This window comes from Nuphar pumila, chromosome 14 (genome assembly GCF_984573655.1).
Source record: "Nuphar pumila chromosome 14, dmNupPumi1.hap1.1, whole genome shotgun sequence".
Taxonomy (NCBI): domain Eukaryota; kingdom Viridiplantae; phylum Streptophyta; class Magnoliopsida; order Nymphaeales; family Nymphaeaceae; genus Nuphar; species Nuphar pumila.
Window position 1 is genome coordinate 23,271,268 of NC_143262.1, and position 25,715 is coordinate 23,296,982.

The following is a 25,715-nucleotide window of genomic DNA, read 5'->3' on the forward strand; positions in this document are numbered from 1 at the left end:
CTCCCTTCCTCATGAGTCATGACATACAAGCAACATAAACCAAGGAAACAAGTAATTGAATGCATGGATACAAATCAGGGTTTTCTTGGGCATAATCTTTTCTTTTTTAAGGCCATTTAGTCTTCTTTTAGATTAATATCAAACTCGAACATGTAAGTTAAGTCAATGGATTCTTATATACTGCAATGAACACAAAGGATCAACACATCTTCTGTAGCCGATCCATAAAAAAATTCTTCAATAAAATGTCCTCATGAAAACCATCACTCACTTCCTTGACTAATCTCATCTTTCTCCAGTGCAACTACATCCAGACTTTTCTTGTTTATTACAGTTTCTCATCCTAATAAGAATAACCTTTTTGTTCATGGTTGACAAATATTTATGGACATTCATTATTTATTGTCTATATGGTACGGAATGTTGGGCTGCCAAGAGACATATTCAAAAAATGAGTGTAGCTGAGATGCGTATGCTGAGATGGATGTGTGGAAATACAATAAAAGATAAGATTCGGAACGAGGAGATACGTAAGAAGGTAGGCGTTGCACCCATTGAAAATAAGATGAGAGAGAACCGTTTACGGTGGTTTGGACATATTCGGCGAAGGCCTAATGATGCTCCAGTTAGAAGGATGGAGAAATGGGAAAATATATTAGTTAAAAGAGGTCGGGGTAGGCCTAGGAAGACATGGATGGAGGTGATAGGAAAGGATATGAATGCTTTGAACCTCACCAAGGACATGACATTGGATAGAAATGATTGGAGGAGAAGGATTCATGTGGAAGACCCATAATGATTTTCTTTTTTGGTTCATATCGCCGACCCCAATTATTTTGGGATGAAGGCGTAGTTGTTGTTGTTGTATAGTCAATAAAAATAACGAACCCGAAGAGAAGCATACCACCAGGATACAAGAAAAAGAAAAATGACCATAAAGAGGGAAAAAAAAGAGCATATAAGGACAGAAAAAGTTGATGAAAGATACTATGACCATCTACAACATTGATATTTTTTATTTTTTGGGGATTTTCTATTTAGCTTAAAGGCCTTCAGTATGAGAAGCTACAGTCCGTCACACCATCAAAACAAGTCTTCATTATTATCATATTATGAATACTAAATTCAAGAAATAATATTTCAGATGGAAGTGAGTTTTAAACTTAAAAAAAGAAAGGCCGGAATGTAAATTAATATTTTTTCAGTATGAACAGCATATTAGCATCTTCTAAGATCCAAAAAAATGAGCATACCTAGAGGAAAGGCAATTTCAATATCTTTCTCCATTTTTGCAACGTGGCTGATGGCAACCTTACACTTGTTCAAAGCCATGTCTTCATAAGAGTGTTCACTATGCACAGATTGAAATGCAGATACTATCTTTTCAGGCATGCCTCCTACAGCTAATTTCTGCATTTATCATTATGAATTGCAGGAGTGTCATATACATGTGAACTGAAACATAAAAACGGCACAAGAACAGTTCATGAACTTACAGCTTTGATAGAATGTGGATCTCTCCTTACAATTCGTACAGATCTTGAACTCCTTCGGCTGCCCTCCAAAGGTGGAGGTGGCTCAGAACCCAGCATGTCTTCTTTAAGGCTCCGCGTACGAGATCCAAAAACTTTTCTTTCTTCCCATATATCAACCTACACATGCATCAATTGCCTGATTTAGATCAACATGATTAAGAGTTTCTACACACCATGCTACATGCTCAACTTTGACGAACTAATTAATCTGTAGCAGGCTATCAGTCTTGATGAGAGAATTCTGTATACTCACAAATATTTTGTAGTAAATTTCACTTTCTCATCACCTGACCTCTTTCACTTGATTCAAGTTAATAATGGAATAGTGATTAAGGTCAAAATATTATTTGACGAGGAATTGGTCACAATTTTGAGAATTCTTTTTAAAAGTTTATGACTAAGGGTGTCAACGGGTCGGACCTGGTTTGGATCCAGGTGGGTTCGAAACCGGATCTGACTTTGAGGTGCTGGTACCAGGTCCGGATCTGGATCCAATCAAACCGACCATAAGAAAAAAAATAACAAGGACCTATAAGGATTGCATGAACCAGACACATACCATACCCAGTAAAATAATAATCTTTATCTTTTTTAAATTGAAAAATTGCAGATCTTAATCGGAACTTGGGTTAAACCTGGGTCTGGTATGAAATTTTACAAACCATAGCTGGCTCCATATACTAATTGGACCCTTTGGGTCCAACCCAGATTCTAATTGGACCTACCGGTTTTTTTGTCTACCAAATGGGATGGAATTTCGATTATGTATCAAACCATAGTTATTTCATTGACCCTGGGTCTCCCAATATCGTCATCTGGCTTGTGTTCTTCATGTAGCACTCTGACCGAATGACTGAAATTATGTCAATATTTCCATTTCAGATATTACAGGTAACGTAGAAGACATTTCTATTTTTCCCCCGAGGGATCTTGGGAATATCACTCAATTAATGAAAGAAAATGAGGGCCTCTAACAAAGTCCACCAAATCACCAAAGTGGACACACAAAAGAGCCACAAAAGAGTTCACTCTCATAACCCACAAAAGGGCACACAAAAAGGCTCACAAAATATAAATATAATATTTTATTGATGTTCAAAATATGAAAAAAGCATTACAATGAGAGAGGGGTTCACCCCTATTTATATACAACATGGGAACCACAATAGAGCCATTGGACCAGTTCCAATGTCTCTAAAGTTGACTAGTTCAAAAAAAACTAAAAAGAAAAAGAAAAGAAATTATAGTTACAATGGTAACTATATATATACATTAACGCTCCCCTTCAAGCTTACGGCTGGACAATTGAAAGTTTGCCTAAGAGAAAGTGAAATCTAAGAGCAACGAGAGGTTTGGTGAAGAAATCTGCCAACTGATATTCTGAGGTAACATATGGCAAATCGATAGTGTCATGTAAATACTCTTCTCTTACATGGTGACAGTTCATCTCAATATATTGTTCAGTTGCTGACAATATAGATAAAACTTTTGTTGTCATAAGACATTCGTGAGGCTCCTTTTTATATGAACTCCCATATCAGCCAACAATCTTATGAGCTAGACCACCTCCATAGTGGTTGTAACCATGACTCAATATTCAACTTCAGTTGAAGAGATAGACCTTTTACTATTTCTTATACTGCCATAAAATCAACAATTCACCTAAAAAACCACAAAAACCCGTGGTTGAGTGTCTGTAATTGAGGTTACCTCCCCAGTCAGCATCAGTATAAGCAATTAAATCTAATATGAAAGAAGTAGATAAGAAAATACCTCGATAAATAAAAGTCTTAATATATCTAATAATACGCAAGACAACTCCCATGTGAACAAAAATGAAAGCATGCTAAAATTGACTGGTTGTGTGAACTGCATGCGCTATATCAGGCCTCGTAATTGAAACATAAGAAAGTGCTTCGATAAGCTTGTAATACCCGTGATTTTTATCGAATAAATAAACTTGAATCATTGTTTTAATTTTTATTTCAATTGGATCTGGGACACATCGTATTTCGGATCCTTGCATCGAAGATGCGTGGGTCAAGGTAAAATTGGGTGGATTCATAGCAATCTTGGATCCAAAGTTTCACCTCCTGGTAATGAAGAAAATAGTTTTGGATTGTAGGATCCCGATGGGTGTATTTGAGCCCATGGATCGAGGATCCATATCACATCAAGGCCCATTAGGGGTATTTTAAAGCTCGTAATAATAATAACCTAATAATAAAAAAGGTATAAATATATATGGATCTGCAGTTGGATCGGTATGGGTCCAAATATCGGACCCCAAACCATCGATGGGCCGTAGATCCAAACCGTGGCTAGATCGCGGGTCGTGGATCCGGTTGATCCATGCCCCGCACCACACCGTGCGTTAAGTATAAAAAAAGAAAAAAAGAAAGAAACGAAGTTAAGTATGAGGGCACTATGCAAGCCCGATAAAAAGAGTGTTAGGGTTCAGAACCCTAACACAGGCCAAATCACAAGAGGTGTAACGCCCCAAAATTCCGACTTGTGATTTCGAAAACATTATCGAAAAACCTTTCAAAGATTTAAAGTTTTTACTTTTAAATTCGACAGCGGAAGACATTTAGAAAGGAGCACAAGTCAACAAATCCTGGGTACGTTAGCTGAAAAACCATCATTCACATAAACCACAACTTAAAAGAATTAAGGAAATAAGGCAATAGATTAAAAATCTACAGTTTATTACAAAATGAGCATCTTCCCAAAGTTCAATAATCTAAAGAAAAACTCAAAAAGACTCAGAGTCAAGCCGCCAGCAGAAAGAAGATAAATCTTGAGCCATATTGCACCACGCCATCGGCCATCTGTGAAGTCCTACTCCTCACCTGCCCATGAAATGGGTCAGTTTCATAACAAACCAGTAGGTGCACGAATACATAAGTAGAATGAAAATAAAGCAGAACATTCATGAGATAAGTCATTGTTATATTAAAACAATCAATACAATTTTAATCTATTCTAACAAATGTAATATGTGCAAAGAGTTATTGTTCGAAGCAGTTCAAGCAGTGTAAGTCTCAATCAGCTACAACTATTCAAAAAGATATTCCTTAAATTCTGATATTAACTGGCCTGTGGGTACGTACAAACGCGAAACATAGAAACAACTGAGACCGATCCGGAGGTTTATTATGTCAGGTGTTTTCATTAACCCGGATGGCTGACTGAGTCCGCTCCTAAGGGGACGGTCAGTGACCAAGAGAGTAAATCCCCAAAGGCATTCATGGCCCATGGATGCATCCAACTTCTGCAGAAGTACCTGGGAGTTACCATCTAGGATAATTTATGGTAATCCCATTTCCCCTAACTTCGATGACTCGGGAAGCCGAGTCTTTTGCCCGTGAGGTGGTTGTTAACAACCTGTCCATCGGAGTTTTTGTACCATCCATCCTCTCCTTTGATGAACCGTGAAGGTCGAATGGGTACGACAGAGGTTTCTTAACCGCCGCCCCATCCTACATGCTCTGGTTTATGAGACCCACTCGAGCATCTTGCCTGTGAAGGCGAGTTGTCACCATTTATGTAATCTCAACATTATGCTAAATGCACGTATCGAGGTTGCTACAACCTCATCATCCAACCATCGTAACCCACATGGTACGTACTTGTCCAAAAAGTACGATCATACCTTCCTAGAGGTACGACTACGATGAAAGGGCAACATATAATGTTTTATGATTCTTTTGGTTCACACATGACATGTATTGCTCTTTTAGCAATTGGCCTGTGGAGTCCGGTATTATCTCATTGATATCAATAAAGTGTTGATGGTTCACTGCGAGGTACTCAATGACCTCCCGTACTATTTGTATCATACCTACCTTAAGGTCTGATTACGATAGTAAGTTCGTGGGTTTCTCGATAGATAACCCATCACAGTGTTTTATAAAATCAGTATTATACTTGGCATGCTCGAATACTAAGAAGCAAGAAGTCTCACACAAGATTCATCAGGCAATAACCAGTAAGGTAAGGCATCTACAGTAACTTACAACAGTGAGCAAGGCGGAAATACAGTAATAAGATCTTTCTAGCAATGAGTCTACTCGTAGAGCTCACAATAAGCATGAAATTTCCAAAAGAATACGGATGTGGAAACACAACAAGGACATTCGCCAGTTAAGTAATCCTACAGTTAAGCAATCCTACAGTTAAGCATGTATGCCAAATAAACCATTTGATCATAAAGTCCTTATATCTTATTTCATTCATACAAACTCTTCGTGCGACTTTCCCCTACCTCGGAATGTCGTGCAACTGTGTGCGTCTACGAGTGTAGATGATACGAGGGTCGGGCCGAGGAGCGTGAACAGGACCCGTTGCGTAAATCTGCAAGAGTGAAACATTTAATTATGTTAATCTAATTAATGGTGCGACGAGGGCATGGGTAGGATTAGGCGACAGAGACGAGCCACTGCCGAAAACAGCAAGGCGGCAGGGGACCTCGACCCCTACCGACTGAACAATGAATAGCAGGGGCTTCAGCCCCTGCCTGCCAAAATAGCGAATGGCAGGGGCCTCTGCCCCTGCCAAACAAGGTAACGCATGGAAGGGGCAGAGGCCCCTGTCTGACAACACAACATGATAGGGGCCTCGGCCCCTACTTGACAAAACAGCCGACAGGGGCCTCGGCCCCTGCCTCACGAAAGTGACAAGTAACAGGGCCTCGACCCCTTGCATGGCGAACAAGAAATGGTAGGGGTCTCGGCCCCTGCCTGGCACAATTATAAACGGCAGGGGCCTTGGCCCCTGCTCGTTCAAATAGGGAATGGCAAGGGCCTCAGACCCTGCCTAACGAAATGAGGGATGGCAGGGGTCTCAGCCCCTGCCTGACAGAATCACGGCGACACCAAAAAGGGGGGAAAAAGAGGGTGCCGCAGGGGTGACTGGGCCCCTGCCGGCTCTCTGACAACCCCAAGAGGGAGGGAGAAATCGAGACGAAGGTGACAGGGGGACAAGCCCCTGCGTGCCGAGAACCAAGGGGCAGCAGGGGGATATCCCCTGCCCTCCCAGAAGCCAAGAGGCGGCAGAGGGCGAGCCCCTGCCTGCCCAGCAAAAAAAATAAAGGGCGACAGGGGCATTGCCCCTGCCAGCCGAGATAGGAAGGCGGCAGGGGCACTACCCCTGCGTGCCAAAACCCCCCGAGGCAGCGGGGGCGAGCCCCTGCCTGCCGGGAAACAGGAAGCGGCAGGGGCATTGCCCCCTGCCTACCAGAGATCGAGAGGCGGCAGGGGGACTAACCCCTGCCAGAGAGAGAGAGATCGGGGCGACAGGAGCCACCAACCTCCTGCTGACCCCTACGCAGGCCATAGAGGAGAGGAGGGGGGGGGGGGCAGGGGCCGTCCGTCGCCTGTTGGTCTCCCGACGAGGTGACAGAGAGGGGGGTGAGGAGGAGAACGACGTACCTGGGAGGCGGTGGCCGACGTCGGCGTGGGTCGCAGCGACGGCGGCGCTGGTGGCGTGCGCAAGGAAGGAGGAGGTCGGCACGGGGCGGAGCGAAGGGCTTCGAGAGGGAGGCGTGTCTCCCCTCGCCCTCCCACGTTGAACTTAAAGGCCCCAGGGGGCGATGAAAGGGGAAACCCCGATGGGTTTCCCTAATCCTTCCGAAAACGAAGGTGGAAGGGGGGGGGGGTGTTGCGACGCTCGGGAAGAGGATGAGTCGGGTTATTAAAACCCTACCGATGACAGGCCCGGGTCGAGTCCGGACCCAACCCGGCCCGGGTCTGGACCCGACCCGGGTCCGATACAATTTAATTTTTTTTTTAAACTGTGGGTTTTACATCCTACCCCTCTTAACAGAATTTTGTCCGCGAAATATTTATTGCGTTGAAGAGTCAAAATACAGGTCAGGATATTTTTCCCTGATATCGCTCTCGGGTTCCCAAGTACATTCGTCAATTTCATGATGTTGCCACCGAACCTTTACAAAGAAAATAGTCTTTGATCTTAGCACTTGGTCACGACGGTCGACGATCTCCACTGGTTTTTCTTCAAATGTCAAGTCCCCTCTAATGTCCACATCATCATAATGAATGATGTGCGATGGATCGTGAACGTACTTCCTCAACACGGATACGTGAAAAACATTATGGATCTGAGCATACTGAGGAGGTAACGCCACGCGATAAGCTGCTTCTTCAATCCACTCCAAGATTTCGAACGGTGCGACGTATCTAGGACTTAGCTTTCCCTTCTTCCCGAACCGAAATACGCTCTTTGTCGGAGATACCTTAACAAAAACCATCTCGTCAATTTCGAAGGTAAGCTCTCGTCGGCGTTTATCTGCATAACTTTTTGCCGACTCTGAGCGGTACGGAGTCGTTCACGAATCATTTGCACTTGTTGAGTATAGTGTTGCAAAACTATAGGTGCCTCCAATCTTCGTTCGCCAACCTCGTCCCAGTAGACAGGTGATCGGCACGACCTCCCATACAAAGCTTCGTATGGGGCCATCCCGATGCTCGCATGATAGTTGTTATACGCGAATTCCGCCTGACTGATGTGGGAATCCCACTCTCCCTTCCAGTCCATCATACAAGCTCGAAGCATGTCTTCCAAGGTGTGAATCGTACGTTCCGACTGCCCGTCAGTCTGAGGGTGAAACGCAGTACTAAACTTCAACTTTGTGCCCAAAGCCAGCTGAAGTTGCCCCTAAAACCTTGAAGTGAATCTAGGATCACGATCGGAGATAATCGAGACCGGAACACCGTGCAATCTCACAATCTCTCTAACATAGAGATCAGCGAGACTATCCAACGATTGGTTAAGACGGATAGGTAGAAAGTGAGCAAACTTGGTGAGTCTATCGACAATCACCCAAATAGCGTCATGCTTCCTCCGCGTCCTCGGTAGGCCGACTATGAAGTCCATAGTAACATTCTCCCACTTCCATAGAGGGATCTATATCTGTTGCATGACCCCACCGGGTCTCTGGTGCTCGATCTTGATCTGCTGACACGTTAAACACTTCGAGACATACTCAGCCACGTCTCGCTTCATACCGTTCTACCAATAACTCTGTTGTAGGTCCTTGAACATCTTCGTGCTGCCAGAGTGAATGGTGTATCTAGACTTGTGGGCTTCCGCCAAAATTTCATCTCGTAAGACCGGGTCATCAGGAACCCAAAGGCGTTCCTTCAACCATATACTTTCATCCTCCAGACAAAAAGGTGTATCTGCCAGTATCGCTTGAGCCTTCAACTTCTCGTAGTGTACATCCGTTTTCTGCCCATTGATGATCCTAGCTAGTAGCTCAGGTTGAGCAACAAGGTGGGATAAACCGATTGAACCTTGAGTGATCGCGAAAGGTTCCCAAGAGGCTAGGTCTTCGACCAACCTTCATCCAACAAATAAAGCATTAATCGAAACTTTCGATGCTTTGCGGCTGAGGGCGTCAGCCACAACGTTCGCCTTTCCTGGGTAGTAGGAGAGGGTGAAGTCGTAATCCTTGAGGAATTCTAGCCAACGTCGTTGCCTCATGTTCAATTCTTTCTGCGAAAATAGATACTTAAGGCTCTTATGATCAGTGAATGCCTCAAACTGCTCCTCATACAAGTAGTGTCGTCATATCTTCAGTGCGAATATCACCGCAGCTAACTCTAAATCGTGAGTTGAGTAGTTCTTCTCGTGAATTTTAAGTTGCCGAGAAGCGTAAGCGATCACTTTCCCATTCTGCATCAGCACGGCCCCTAGGCCTGACCCAGAGGCATCAGTATAAATCACGAATCCGCCTTTACCAGAAGGTAAGGTCAAAATAGGAGCATTGGTAAGTCGCTCCTTCAATAACTGAAAACTCGCCTCGCACTTCTCGTCCCATAAGAATCTAGCCTCTTTCTTCAGCAACTTCGTCAGGGGTAACACAATTTTTGAAAAATCCTGTGTGAATCTTCTGTAGTAACCCGCTAGTCCAAGAAAACTCCTGATATCACGTGCGTTCTTTGGTTGTTGCCAACTGAGTACAGCCTCAACCTTTGCAGGGTCCACAGACACTCCTTCCTTAGAAATAACGTGTCCCAGAAACATAACTTCTTCGAGCTAGAATTCACATTTAGAGAACTTGGCATACAAACGTTCCTTTCGCAGGGTCTCCAACACGATGGTTAGGTGTTCCCGATGTTGCTCTCGACTTTCTGAGTACACCAAGATGTCGTCGATGAACACGATCACGAAGGTGTCCAAAAATGGCTTGAACATCCTATTCATTAAGTCCATGAAAGCTGCTGGGGCATTGGTCAGTCCGAACGACATGACTGTGAACTCGAAATGCTCGTATCTCGTCTGAAAAGCAGTCTTAGGAATATCATCATTCCTGATTCTGAGTTGATGGTATCCAGACCTAAGATCAATTTTCAAGAAAACTTTAGCCTTCTGTAACTGATCGAACAAGTCTTCTATACGCGGCAATGGGTACTTGTTTTTTATCGTGGCCTGGTTGAGCATTCGATAGTCGATGCACAGACGCAAGGTCCCGTCCTTCTTCTTCACGAAAAATATAGGAGCTCCCCAAGGAGATACGCTGGGGCGAATGAATCCCTGATCCAACAACTCCTGCAACTGCTTCTTCAGCTCCACAAGCTCAGTTGGCGTCATTCTGTAAGGTGCTTTAGAGATCGACGTCGTACCTGGTAGCAATTCAATATTGAATTCTACCTCACGAGACTGTAAAGAAGTGCCAAATGAAATAGGCGAAGTCTCCAAGCGAAAGCACGGAAGCACGCACATACACAAGAGGTCACAAGTGGGCAAAATAAACCACAAAAAGTGGTCAAACACACAAAGAGGTAAAAAAATATATTTCATTCATAGAATGCTTCACAAGAAGCTTGAAGAATACATGGGGCCATGCCCCTTATTTATACACAGCAAGGGACCCAAGGAGGGGCTCCCATAGAGTCGTTGGAGCCCCTCCAACGGTCATATTTATGACCGTTGGAGGGGTCCAACGACTCTATGTGGACCCCTCTCAACTAAATAAAAAGAAGGAAAAACTAAAAAGTAAAAGGAAAAAGAATAAAGGAAAAAAGAAAGAAAAGAAAGCATATCAATGATATGCGTGTACAGGTGAAATGACAGAATTACCCCTATCGGGTATTACAAAATAAATATACATATTTATATATGTAGATAGACACATAGACATATATATATATATCATATATATGTGTATGTGTCGTAATCTATATATAGATATATATAAATATACATCATATTTTAACACCCCCCCTCAAACACACGGTGAAATCACCGAGAGTTTGCTAAGAAGGAAGTAGAAGCGAGGCGATGGCAAAGCTTTGGTGAAGAAGTCCGCCAACTGATATTCGGTAGGAACATATGGGAGTTGAATGGTGCCCCGTAAGAACTCATCACGAACATAATGACAGTCCATCTCAATATGCTTTGTTCGTTCATGAAAAGTGTGATTGCTAGCAATATAGATAGAGCTCTTGTTGTCACAACACAGCTTTGAAGGAATTGAGAATGAGACACCCATATCTTTAAGTAGGCTTCTTAACCATATAATCTCAGTTGTGGTAGTGGCCATCGCACGATATTCTGCTTCGGTAGATGAGAGAGAAACTTTATGCTGCTTCTTACACCTCCAGAAGATAAGTGACTCACCAAGAAACACACAATAACCTGTGGTAGAAATACGATCATCGGGGTTACCCCCCAATCGGAGTCAGTATACGCAAGTAAAGTAAGAGGTGAAGAAGAGGATAAGAATACCCCCTTAGTTATGGAATTTTTTAAGTATCTGATAATCCTCATTACTGCTGCCATGTGAGTAGTAGTAGGAGCAGTCTGAAATTGGCTTGCACTATGCACTGCATGTGAAATGTCCGGCCTGGTGATAGATAAATATGTTAGAGATCCAATCAATTGACGGTAAGACGTGGGGTCTGCTAAAGGAGTGCCATCACTGGCTCTCATCTTGGCATTGATCACTTCTGGAGTCTCCACCCTTTTGTCATCTGTCAGCCCAGACCTAACAATAATGTCAGAGGCAAGCTTCATATGAGATAGGACATACCCCTTGGGGGAGTATGCAACTTCAATTCCTAAGAAATACCTTAGAAAACCCAGGTCAGACATATCAAAATTTTTCTTAAGAATATTTTTAATAAGGTCAATACCTTTCTTATCATTACCTGTGATAATCATGTCATCAACATATAACAACAAAATTGTTATGTATTCATTAGAAGATTTAACAAACAAAGCAGTATCTGTGTAACATGAGGAAAACCCATTATCAAGAACTACTTTGCTAAAAAGATCATACCAAGCTTTTGGTGCTTGTTTAAGACCATAGAGAGCTTTATTCAATTTTAGAATATTTCCTTTCCCAATTTCAAGACCCGACGGAGGGTCCATAAGAACTTCTTCACACAGAGTTCCATTTAGGAACGCATTTTTAACATCAAGTTGATATATCGGCCATTGTTTGATGGATGCTAAAGCAATTAAGGTTCGCACACTAGTCATTCTGGCTACAGGAGCAAAGGTTTCTTCATAATCAATCTCATATTCTTGGGCGTAGCCTTTTGCAACCAAGCGAGCTTTGTATCTTTCAAGAAACCCATCACATTTGGTTTTGACTTTATATACCCATCTACACCCAATTGCCTTTTTTCCCAAAGGTTGAGGAATAATGCTCCAGGTTTGGGCTTTGTTAAGAGCCTCTAATTCGATTTTCATAGCTTCAATCCAATGTGGATGATCTTTAGCTTCCTTGAATGAGATAGGATCATGATACGAATGTATTAACATCAGACAAGCCCTATAATTTGGAGAAAATGATTCACATGAGACGAGAAGATCTCCTAGGTGGATCGTTGTCAATAGATTATTCTAAAGAGAAGTCTTGAGAGTATCTATCAATAGCAGGTTGATGTTCATTTCCTAACCGTCGGGTATATACATTTATATCATTAAGGTTTTCATTTTGGGAAACATTATCATGTTGTGGTATATCATTATAATGTAAGATGCCATCACAAGTAGTATCACAAATAATTGCCTCAGGGGACTCAATTCTAGGAGCTAAGTCAAATAGAAAAGAATAATCGATGTCTTCCCTAGATGTGTGGATATCGAAACCATTTTGTTCTTCAATGAAGTTTACATTTCTCGACACATACAGTTTATTGTTTCGAATATCATAGCATCTATAGCCTTTTTTATTCTCACCATAGCCAATGAACACACATTCAAGAGCTTTAGGTGACAACTTATCTTGTCCTTGACTAAGTACAAAACATTTGCATCCAAAGATTCTTAGTCTATTAAAATCTGGAGTAATTTTAAATAATTTTTCAAAGGGTGAAACATTTTTTAAAGAAGAAGAGGGCATACGATTTACAAGATATGTTGCGGTAAGAAGAGCTTCGGCCCAAAAGTTTTTAGGAACATTTTTAGACACAAGAAGAGTTCTTGTGGTTTCGATTAAATGTCTATGTTTCATTTCTGCAAGACCATTTTGTTGCGGAGTTTTAGGATAAGATCGTTGGTGCAAAATTCCATTTGTTTTAAAATAATTTTGAAAATTTTTAGACATGTACTCACCTCCTGAGTCAGATCTAAAAATGGCTATATCGTGTTGGAATTGATTTTGAACAAGAGCGTGAAATTCTTTAAAATTAGTGAAGACATCGGATTTAATCTTGATAATGTAAACCCATGTTTATCTAGTAAAATCATCAATAAAAGAAACATAGTAAGAATAGCCCCCTTTGGACATAACGGGTGTCGGTCCCCATACATCGGAATGCACAAGTTCAAAAGGCCTTTTTGACACAAAATTACTATGTGAATATGGAAGAGAGTGGATTTTCCCAAGAATACAATCATTGCATGTAAATCTATTTGTATTACAAAAATTTTCCAAAAACGAAAAAAGGTACAACTTGGAAATACTAGGGTGTCCAAGTCTCTTATGTCAAGTCTCAATATCTTTGGATTGAACATGATTACAAAATGATTTGGATGGCAAAGACAAAAAATCCATATAATAAAGGTCCCCTCTTCTATGGCCTTGCCCAATCCGCTTCCCGGACTGGAGATCCTGCACATAGCAACGGGTTGGTGAAAACGAGACATTACATTTAAAATCGGTAATTTGAGAGACGGAAAAAAGATTTAAATTAAGTTTTGGAATAATTCGGATTTTGGGAACAAAAAATTCTTTGTTTTGGTCATGAGTTTTCTCAAGGTTTTCAATGCCTTCAACATTAAAAGATGTTCCATCAGCGGTGGATACATATGATTTGAATTTATTGAGACTTGGTTTTGACAAAAGTGATGCATTTGAAGTCATATGGAAAGAGGCACTCGAGTCAAGAATCCAAGAAGTCATACCTGGAAAGGAGGAGATGGTGGCAGCGGAAGTGGAAAGTGAAGAGGATGATGTAGAGGCGTTCATCTTTACAAATTGTTGAAGAGTTTCGGTTAGATGAGCGATGGACTCCTTTATGTCACCATCCTTCTCTGAATCTTCATTGATGATTGGAGGAGTTTCCCCCACGGAAGCCACCTTCTTTTTGAATTTAGGGCAATCGGGACGAATATGGCCTGGTTCATTACAATTATGACAAATGATTTTTCTTCCTCCACCACCATTATTCTTCCAAAAATGTGGTGGTTTATATGATCTTACATTGTTGTCGGGTCTAGACACGGCATGCACTTCATCAACATCTTTTTCCAAGGCCAAACGGGTTTCTTCTTGACATAAGTCGGTCAAACTATCGCTTAGAGGAGTAGAGGCCCTATGAAGAAGAGATCCTCTAAGTTGCTCAAATTTGGGACGAAGCCCATGAATAAATTGAAAGAACCTCTATTTTTCCATTTGCTCTTGTCTCATGGCAATAGCACTTCCTTCCCATTGCGGTTCGAGAAGAACAAGCTCATCCCATAAAGAGGATAGGGCACTATAGTAGTCCCTAATACTCATATCACCTTGCTTGGTAGCTCTTACCTTTTCTTGTAGAAAAAAATGCCTAGCAAGGTCTCTTTGGGTGTACATGCCTTTCATAAAAAACCAAGCTTCATTAGCCTATTTGAATTTTGCAAGATTTGCACAAATCTTCAATTCGACATTATTCATGAACCATGCTAAGATTTTAGCATGCTCAATTTCCCAATCTTCCATTTTAGAAGAGTAATCAATAATAGCCTTTTCTTTTTCTTCTTCGTTCAATGCTTTTTCCTCATCTCCAAACTTAGTTAACTTCAATTGTGGTTCCGGAATGGTTCCACATACGTAACCCCAAAGCTTTTTACCTTTGAGATTATTTTCCATAGCGGCCGCCCACATGCGGTAATTGTTCCATCCAATTTGAATGAGAGATCGATTTTTGCATCTTTGTTGGCCATTTATAGAAAAAGAATTTTTAAGACAAGAGAGAGGAGAGTTATTACTTGTCAAGAGAGGATCCGATGAAGCCTTCTTCACCAAGGCTCTGATACCATGTAAAGAAGTGCCAAATGAAATAGGCGAAGTCTCCAAGCAAAAGCACGGAAGCATGCACATACACAAGAGGCCACAAGTGGGCAAAATAAACCACAAAAAGTGGTCAAACACACAAAGAGGTAAAAAAATATATTTCACTCATAGAATGCTTCACAAGAAGCTTGAAGAATACATGGGGCCATGCCCCTTATTTATACACAGCAAGGGACCCAAGGAGGGGCTCCCATAGAGTCGTTGGAGCCCCTCCAACGGTCATATTTATGACCGTTGGAGGGGTCCAGCGACTCTATGTGGACCCCTCTCAACTAAATAAAAAAAAAGGAAAAAGTAAAAAGTAAAAGGAAAAAGAATAAAGGAAAAAAGAAAGAAAAGAAAACATATCAATGATATGCATGTACAGGTGAAATGACAGAATTACCCCTATCGGGTATTATAAAATAAATATATATATTTATATATGTAGATAGACACATAGACATATATATATATATATCATATATATGTGTATGTGTCGTAATCTATATATATATATATATATATATAAATATACATCATATTTTAACAGAGACAGTGGAAGTCCCGATAGTTCTTTAGGAAAAACGTCGGGATAATTGCGAACCACATCCAGCTCACTGATGGGAATAGGCATTGGATCTGATTGGATAACACTAACCAAAAAGGCAGTGCATCCCTTCCGCAAGAAGTTATGCGCTTTAAGCGCCGAGATCATTCGGCTTGCTCGAACAGGTCTGGGAATTCTGAATTCTACTCTCGGAGAGCTTGGAGGTGATAAAACGATCTTGCCATCACGGCAAAATATCTTGGCATGATACTTGTGCAACCAATCCATGCCTAGGATGACGTCAAATTCTGTCATCTCAAGCAAGATAGCACAAGCAGGCAAGTGTCGCTCTGCCATAACTACGTTCAATTCAAGTATGTAAGTGGTGCAAACTGTGTTCTTCCCAACGGGGTTATACACGTCTAAAGCGTTATCAAGTGGTTTTACAGTTATATGCAATTGTTTTACGAATTTTTCTAAAACAAACGAGTGTGTAGCACCACAATCAAAGAGTGCAAAAGCTGCTTGACCAGCAACAAGAATGGTACCTTGAACGAGATCCCCTTTTGTCAATTGATCGATCGTGGCTGCATAAACTCGACCCGGCTCCCTGGCACTGTTTGGTTGGGCTCGCTGTTGCTGCTGATGAGGTGGTCGAGGAGGCTGAGATGCGTTGCCGGTTCGCTTGAGGTCATCAGCTGCTTTCTTTCGACAATCGCGTATGAAATGACCCATCTTGCCACAGTACAGGCATCCGCCAGTGTCCCGCGGACAAGATTGTCCTACATGAGGCCTCTTGCACTTGGGGCAGTTTTCCCCAGACGGCTGTCTGGGCGGTGGATGGCTCTGCTGTCGTTGGCGCTTTGCCGGAGGAAACTATTTCTTTCCTTCCTCAGTCTTCACGGGTAGTGGTGGCTGCTGCCCTGGGCCGCCAGAATAGGTCCTCTTTTGATCACCACCTGTCACAGGTGACTTTTTCGCCTGAACGCTCTTGGAACGCTCCCAATCTTCGTTCAGTAGGTTGGCTGCTGCTACCGCCGCAGAAAAAGTCGCGGGCATGCTGGTGAGAACCCTATGCCTGAGTCCTTCCTTCAGTCCGCGAATGAACTTCCCAGCCCGCTCGTGATCATCCTCGAATAGGTGAGGACAGTAGCGCTCCAACCGTTGGAATTTGGCGATATACGCATTCAAACTTAAGTTGCCTTGGCACAGCTCCAGAAATTCCACCTTCTCCTTTTCCCTCGCATGAGGAGAGAAATAGTTTCCGAGAAAAGCTCTCCGGAAGGCATCCCAATGAATCACCTCAGCACCTGGGAACTGCACCTCCCGGGTAGTGTCCCACCACTCGCGAGCGTCGTCCTTCAATCGAAAGGACTCGAACATCGTCTTCTTATCGTCAGGGACGGACAACACTTGGAATACCCGTTCCACTTCCTTGACCCAACTCTCCGCCAAGTCAGGGTCAACCTTGCCAGAGAAGGTAAGAGGGTCAAGCTTCAAAAATTTTTCATATGTGGCGGTTGGTGTATTCCCAACAAGAGAACCCGAATCCTGCTGGGGGCGACCCTGGCTACGAATCGCCTCTGCCAAGAAGTTGAGGGTATCCATCATGAATCCCCTCTGCTCACGCAACTCATCAGCCATGTTGTTGCTTGAGTTTCCCGTCATCCTTAAAAAACAACCAAGGTTAAGAGTAAAAAATACTAAAGAAGCACAAGAAGACATAAGTATAGGAGCAAAGGAAAAAATATAAATCTTTATTACGAAAGTCATTTATTTTAACTCCAGCAGTGCTGGTACATAAGCAAAGTTCTATTCTTGTAATGATAAATAAGTTCACCGACTCCAACAAAACTTGGTAGGTGCTACCTCCCCTTAGGGACGGCTAGAGTACTTCTTAAAACATTCCCTTCTATTTTCTGTGCGCCTGAATCTGCGCTTAGGGGTGAAGGGAAGTGGCTCCCCGTAGGAGGTCTTTTGTCCGTAGAGGGGCGTCGTCGGAGTATATTCCGATGAGCCGAGACTATAACTTGACGAATCAGTTGCAGGCGTGTATGTGGGTGATACACCGCCCACTGGGTCAACTGGAGGTGATGGTTGCTCGCCAGCAGTCGAAATTGCGATCATGCCATCGTGTTGGGCCTTGCGGAGGCAGGAATCCATGGTGTGCCCTGATTCTCCACAGAATACACACTCCTCTGCTAACTCAGGGGGAACAAAATCTCCCGATGACTCTTGTGGTGTCTGATGGTGCACCCGAACGTGTGAATGCGCGAAACCACCTTCTCGAGCATACACCTAAGCCCACGTTGCTGCCAAGGGTATCTGGTAGGCGATCGGTAGTGGGAAGCTTTGTTCATCCGTAAAAATGGGTAGAGGAGGGCGGTTAGCCCAGTAACCAGCCCTGAACATCACATGTTCGCCCCTCTCCCTTACGGAACGGCCACGCACCCTACGCATGCCCCTAACATGACTACCACTAGAACCAACAAACGGATCCGTCTTTCGGACGGTACTACGAATAGAAGCAAGAATATAATTTAGTCTAACAACAACAACAACAACTACTACTACGCCTTCATCCCAAAATAATTGGGGTCGGCGATATGAACCAAAAAAGAAAATCATTATGGGTCTTCCACATGAATCCTTCTCCTCCAATCATTTCTATCCAATGCCATGTCCTTGGTGAGGTTTAAAGCATTCATATCCTTTCCTATCACCTCCATCCATGTCTTCCTAGGCCTACCCCGACCTCTTTTAACTAATATATTTTCCCATTTCTCCATCCTTCTAACTGGAGCATCATTGGGCCTTACTTATATCCAAGTCTAAACATGTTATAAAATATCGAAGACTTACTTACAGCGCGATGGGATGCTCAATAGTCAAGATTCACCTCTTTCTGATCTGGCTCTCATACCAAGTTGTAACACCCCAAAGTTTCGACTTGTGATTTCGAAAACATTATCGAAAGACCTTTCAAATATTTAAAGTTTTTACTTTTAAATTCGACAGCGAAAGACATTTAGAAAGGAGCAGAAGTCAACAAATCCTGGGTACATTAGCTGAAAACCCATCATTCACATAAACCACAACTTAAAAGAATTAAGGAAATAAGGCAATAGATTAAAAATCTGCAGTTTATTACAAAATAAGCATCTTCCCAAAGTTCAATAATCTAAAGAAAAACTCAAAAAGACTCAGAGTCAAGCCGCCAGCAGAAAGAAGATAAATCTTGAGCCATATTGCACCACGCCATCGGCCGTCTGTGAAGTCCAACTCCTCACCTGTCCATGAAATGGGTCAGTTTTATAACAAACCAGTAAGTGCACGAATAGATAAGTAGAATGAAAATAAAGCAGGACATTCATGAGATAAGTCGTTGTTATATTAAAACAATCAATACAATTGTAATTTATTCTAACAAATGTAATATGTGCAAAGAGCTATTGTTCGAAGCAGTTCAAGCAGTGTAAGTCTCAATCAGCTACAACTATTCAAAAAGATATTCCTTAAATTCTGATATTAACTGGCCTGTGGGTACGTACAGACGCGAAACGTAGAAACAATTGAGACCGATCCAGAGGTTTATTATGTCAGGTGTTTTCATTAACCCGGATGGCTGACTGAGTCCGCTCCTAAGGGGACGGTCAGTGACCAAGAGAGTAAATCCCCAAAGGCATTCATGGCCCATGGATGCATCCAACTTCTGCAGAAGTACCTGGGAGTTACCATCTAGGATAATTTATGGTAATCCCATTTCCCCTAACTTCGATGACTCGGGAAGCCGAGTCTTTTGCCCGTGAGGTGGTTGTTAACAACCTGTCCATCGGAGTTTTTGTACCATCCATACTCTCCTTTGATGAACCGTGAAGGTCGAATGGGTACGACAGAGGTTTCTTAACCGCCGCCCCATCCTACATGCTCTGGTTTATGAGACCCACTCGAGCATCTTGCCTGTGAAGGCGAGTTGTCACCATTTATGTAATCTCAACATTATGCTAAATGCACGTATCGAGGTTGCTACAACCTCATCATCCAACCATCGTAACCCACATGGTACGTACTTGTCCAAAAAGTACGATCATACCTTCCTAGAGGTACGACTACGATGAAAGGGCAACATATAATGTTTTATGATTTTTTTGGTTCACACATGACATGTATTGCTCTTTTAGCAATTGGCCTGTGGAGGCCGGTATTATCTCATTGATATCAATAAAGTGTTGATGGTTCACTGCGAGGTACTCAATGACCTCCCGTACTATTTGTATCATATCTGCCTTAAGGTCTGATTACGATAGTAAGTTCGTGAGTTTCTCGATAGATAACCCATCACAGTGTTTCATAAAATCAGTATTATACTTGGCATGCTCGAATACTAAGAAGCAAGAAGTTTCACACAAGATTCATCAGGCAATAACCAGTAAGGTAAGGCATCTACAGTAACTTACAACAATGAGCAAGGCGGAAATACAGTAATAAGATCTTTCTAGCAATGAGTCTACTCGTAGAGCTCACAATAAGCATGAAATTTCCAAAAGAATACGGATGTGGAAACACAACAAGGACATTCGCCAGTTAAGTAATCCTACAGTTAAGCAATCCTACAGTTAAGCATGTATGCCAAATAAACCATTTGATCATAAAGTCCTTATATCTTATTTCATTGATACAAACTCTTCGTGCGACTTTCCCCTACCTCGGAATGTCGTGCAGCTGTGTGCGTCTACGAGTGTAGATGATACGAGGGTCGGGCCGCAGAGTGCGAACAGGACCCGTTGCGTAAATCTGCAAGAGTGTGAAACATTTAATTATGCTAATCTAATTAATGGTGCGACGAGGGCATGGGTAGGATTAGGCGACAGGGACGAGCCACTGCCGAAAACAGCAAGGCGGCAGGGGACCTCGGCCCCTATCGACTGAACAATGAATAGCAAGGGCTTCGGCCCCTGCCTGACAAGGAAGCGAAGGGCAGGGGCCTCTGCCCCTGCCAAACAAGGTAACGCATGGCAGGGGCCTCGGCCCCTGTCTGACAACACAGCATGATAGGGGCCTCGGCCCCTACCTGACAAAACAGCCGACAGGGGCCTCGACCCCTTGCATGGCGAACAAGAAATGGCAGGGGTCTCGGCCCCTGCCTGGCACAATTATAAACGGCAGGGGCCTTGGCCCCTGCTCGTTCAAATAGGGAATGGCAGGGGCCTCAGGCCCTGCCTAACGAAATGAGGGATGGCAGAGGTCTCAGCCCCTGCCTGACAAAATCACGGCGACACCAAAAAGGGGGGGAAAAGAGGGTGCCGCAGGGGTGACTGGGCCCCTGCCGGCTCTCTGACAGCCCCAAGAGGGAGGGAGAAATCGGGACGGGGGTGATAGGGGGACAAGCCCCCGCGTGGTGAGAACCAAGGGGCAGTAGGGGGATATCCCCTGCCCTCCCAGAAGCCAAGAGGCGGCAGAGGGCGAGCCCCTGCCTGCCCAGCAAAAAAAATAAAGGGTGACAGGGGCATTGCCCCTACCAGCCGAGATAGGAAGGCGGCAGGGGCACTACCCCTGCGTGCCAAAACCCCTGAGGCAGCGGGGGCGAGCCCCTGCCTGCCGGGAAACAGGAAGCGGCAGGGGCATGGCCCCCTGCCTACCGGAGATCGAGAGGCGGCAGGGGGACTAACCCCTGCCAGAGAGAGAGAGACCGGGGCGACAGGAGCCACCAACCTCCTGCCGACCCCTACGCAGACCACAGAGGAGAGGTGGTGGCGGGGGGGGGGGGGGCAGGGGCCGTGCGCCGCCTGTCGGTCTCCCGGCGAGCTGACAGAGAGGGGGGGTGAGGAGGAGAACGGCGTACCTGGGAGGCGGTGGCCGGCGTCGGCGTGGGTCGCAGCGACGGCGACGCTGGTGGCGTGCGCAGGGAAGGAGGAGGTCGGCACGGGGTGGGGGAGCGAAGGGCTTCGAGAGGGAGGCGTGCCTCCCCTCGCCCTCCCACGTTGAATTTAAAGGCCCCAGGGGGCGATGAAAGGGGAAACCCCGATGGATTTCCCTAATCCTTCCGAAAACGAAGGTGGAAGGGGAGGAGTGTGTTGCGGCGCTCGAGAAGAGAATGAGTCGTGTTATTAAAACCCTACTGATGACGGGCCCGGGTCGGGTCCGGACCCGACCCCGCCCGAGTCCGCTACAATTTAATTTTTTTTTTTAAACTGTGGGTTTTACAAGAGGAGGAGGAGGGGGCAATGCGCAGCCGCCGGGTGAAGGGGAGGACAACGGATCCCCTTCCGATTTTCGTGGCACCCTCCCATATCTCGCCTCCTTCCTCTCCCATTTAGCCGAACCCTCTCTCTCGATCTTCCTCAACTCTCTCCCGTTTCCTTTTCAGCCACCAGCCGCCGGCAACGTTGATGCTGCTCCTCCTTCCCTCACATACTCCCTCGACTTCCTCAGCCCGTCAGAGGAGACCCCACGCCGGCAAACCTCTCTCTCTCTCTCTCTCTCTCTCTCTCTCTCTCTCTCTCTCTCTCTCTCTCTCTCTCTCTCTCTCTCTCTCTCTCGACAACCCCAACCATCGACAGCTGCCGATGTCGCCGGCGACCCTCCACCCGTGACAGCAACCGCTGAGCGCCGGAACAGGTAGGGTTCTGTATATTTTCTTTTGGGTATTGAGTGTGTTGGTGTGTGTGTGGGAGTCCAAGAAATCCCAAATCGAAAAAAAGGGGGCTTTTGTGTAGATGCAAAAGAATGTGATTTCTGTGAAACAAATCGGTCAATATCTTGGGTATCACTGATCGTCGGGAAATCAGGCGGCAGATGTGTGGGCCTGCCTATTTTGCTTTAGATTTTGCATGTGGAATACAGAAGTGAAAGGTCCGGCCTACGGGTGGGGCATTGGAGAACATGTTCTAGACGTGGGGTTATGTATATTTTCTGGAATTTGTTAAGATCATGTATGCATGCTTTACATTTTGAAATGTATGCATACTGTAACTCTTGAACTGCATGCTCGGGCTTTATATTCGATATTAGGACCCCTGATCTGCATCTTTCGCTTGGACATTATGGGATGGTGTTAGTCTAATTTTAGTTTTGGTACTGAAAATTTTGGGTGATTAATCCTGTCAAGTGGCATCAATTATGGAACAGTTACTCAGAGCTATTCTCTGTTAAAATGTGATTCATATGTTCTGAAGAGTAGTTATCATGATGGGAGATCGAAGTGCTTATTAGGATTATAAATCGAGACTGTATGCCCTTATGTTTATATATATAAGATTGCTAGTGATTTCAAGAATGGATACGATAGGTTTAACATGTCCAACCTTGATATGTGACATTACGTCGGTTACATGCTACTAGGGACTGTACTTCCCGTGTTTAACACATAGCATCATATGTTTGCATTTTTCTTCTTGTAAACCCAATTAAGTGCCTGTATTTTTAGCACCCGATACATATATTCTCACACATACCTTTGCACACACATAGATATACATTTCCATGATGAAAATGGCTGCACATTTATGCTGCACTTGCATGCTTAGTTGGGACATATTCTTCTTGCCTATGTATATAGTAGGTTATGAAAAACAACAATACCTAGGAGTTGTACAAATGAAACAACATATATAAATGTGTCTCTGGTTACATTTTGTCTCAGGTCAATCATGTATTCCAGATTGCTCAATGACTAGTTAACTGCCTGTTATAATGACTTTCGATTTCGTATGAAGCTGCATGTTATTCAACTGCTAGATGCCTAGTTAGCTGCATATTATGATAATATTCTGTTCATATGAAATTGCATATTAAATTGATGCTCAATGCCTATTTAGTTGCGTATTAAGTTGAGATTCAATTTAATATTTAACAACATACTCACTCTATGTTCAATGCATAGTTAGCTGCATATTAAGACGATACTCAATTGCTCATTTAACGACATCTTGAGAAGACCAGAGAGTCGACCCTCGAACCTGGCACAACATAAGCCAGTCCTTTGCTGTCTACGTATGGGCATTATGTTTATGGCTGAAAATGGGTGATGTTACACATTTGTGAAAAACTGTGTTTTTAATATTTATCGCCATTGAGAACGGTGATTCACTATGAAATTTTGTATGGCATTCTACTTGTAGTGGAAAATATGTGATGCTACACATTGTGAACGTTGTGTTTTAAACTCTATTGATAGAATGATCATGTCATGCGTAAATTGTTTAAAGCACATCTGCATGCTATTGTGTTTCACACAGGTTGCTAAAATACTACTGTTTTTTGGGGTTCAAGAACTGCGTATGGGCATATTGTTTGTAGCTGAAGTTAAAGCATTAAGTATGTTCTGATTAGTTTTCTTTTTGTGAAAATATAATGGACTCTCATATTGGAATGCTCAAGCTATGACATGTTTGGGGTATGATTCCATGGTTACATTCCCACGTGTTCTGAATGGGTCATTTGGGAAACCCTGCTTAATGGGCAATATGGGTTGAATACCCGATACGGGTACTCGGACTATTAGCTTGTATGATATGACAATAAAACTGATGAAAAACTTAATATTAAAGGTTGAGTGCATGACTGGTTTAAAGGTACCGGGGCTTATGTGCTTGACTGGTTTAAGGGCACCGGATCACTCTGAGTGGGTTTGTGCAATGAGAAAAAAAAAATGGATGTATGTGTACCTTGGCAAAATGACTAAGGTTGGGAACTTATTACTATGGTAGTATGAGGTAGATAGGGAAACACCCCCATACTTCGGGAAAATAATTAAATGAAAAGATTAACTTACTCAGATTCGAGCTTACCTTGGAAAGGGTAGGTGGTACAAAACTTCGGGGACATGTGTTTAACTGTTTCGAGCTAAAGTGACTCGTTGGTCTCCAGTCCTCGGAGTTAGAGGGACCCGGACTACCAATATGTCCTAGGTGGTAGCTCTTTGTTCTTCTGCAGAAGTTAGGGATGCATCATGTTTTGGTTTTGGCCTTTGGGAGGTTCTCTCGGTCATTGGTCGATCTCTTGGGATTTCAGTCTTAGTTAGAATGTTCGGGTTAATAAAATACCCTTGAATAATATACCCCCAAACGTTCTCTTCTGTGATGGTTGCCTTAGCCCGTGTGTACCCGCGAAATAAGATAATATAGACACTATTTAGAACAGTTAGGTATCATAGTGACTGGAGATACTAGAAAGACATTTTCATACTCTTTCAGCATTTTTATATTTTGAGCTTGTGATGAAACGAAATCCTGAAATGTGTAGATATAAGATAATTGAATTCATATTGTGGATGTTACATGAATGTTATGCATGTTACTGTTATTGTTGTTGCAGAATATGCTTTAATTGCTTAATACCTTACTTGCTTAATTGTTGTGGTCGCATAAAATGCTTTACTTGCTTAATTATAACTGTTGCATAATCTACTTACCTGCTTAGATATATGTCTGTCATTGTTGTTGCATAGACTTCATTACGTGCTTCTGTATAGGTTGAAAATCACGCACGACACCCACATAACATACTTAACACATGATATACCTGCAAGAAAAATTACAGTAAGTCCTACTTAGACAGTTGTAGTCTAATTCCAATCAATTTACTATTTTACAGGTAAAGAACAGGGTTTATGAGCGGCTGCGGGATGAGGCATCAGATCGAGATTTTTGGATTTATTGTTCCAGGGATAGTTTGAGTTAAAACTCTGATGTCATTATTCATTGATAGTGAAATGAAAGAAATAAACGTTTTGGCTTTTTCTCCAATGTAATGTTCCGGAATGTTTAACCCCATAATATTACTTGTTTCCGCTGTTATAAAAAAAAAAGAATTCCTCTTAAATTTGGGTTAAAATTTCGGGGTGTTACAAAGTTGTTTGTGCGAAGTCATATTTTCAAGTGATTCTCTATCATCAATTCTCGTCTTAGCATTGACAACCTCATGAATGTCAACCTTCTTATCATCTGAAATTTCAAACTCGAAAACAATATATAGAGCAAATTTAGACTGAGTCAATAAATAGCCTATAGGAGAATAAGCAACTTCAATTCCAAAAAAATATTAAAAAAACTCAAATCAGTCATTTCAAATGAGGAGTTTCTTAATGTTTTCAACTCCCTGTTTGTCTCATCCAGTGATG

The 25,715-nt window shown here is 43.0% G+C and overlaps 1 protein-coding gene across 6 annotated transcripts in view; it reads right to left on the minus strand.

The window, feature by feature from the left end:
* LOC149816628 (uncharacterized) overlaps window positions 1-25,715 on the minus strand; it is a 110,008-nt gene that overhangs the window by 3,860 nt on the left and 80,433 nt on the right. For all 6 annotated transcript variants that reach the window (XM_089986792.1, XM_089986790.1, XM_089986794.1 and 3 more), the window contains 2 exons: window positions 1,497-1,652; window positions 1,254-1,410 (listed from right to left, as the gene is read on the minus strand). In XM_089986792.1, coding sequence (XP_089842918.1) covers window positions 1,254-1,410; window positions 1,497-1,652 — 313 coding nt within the window. The remainder of the gene's footprint in view (window positions 1-1,253; window positions 1,411-1,496; window positions 1,653-25,715) is intronic.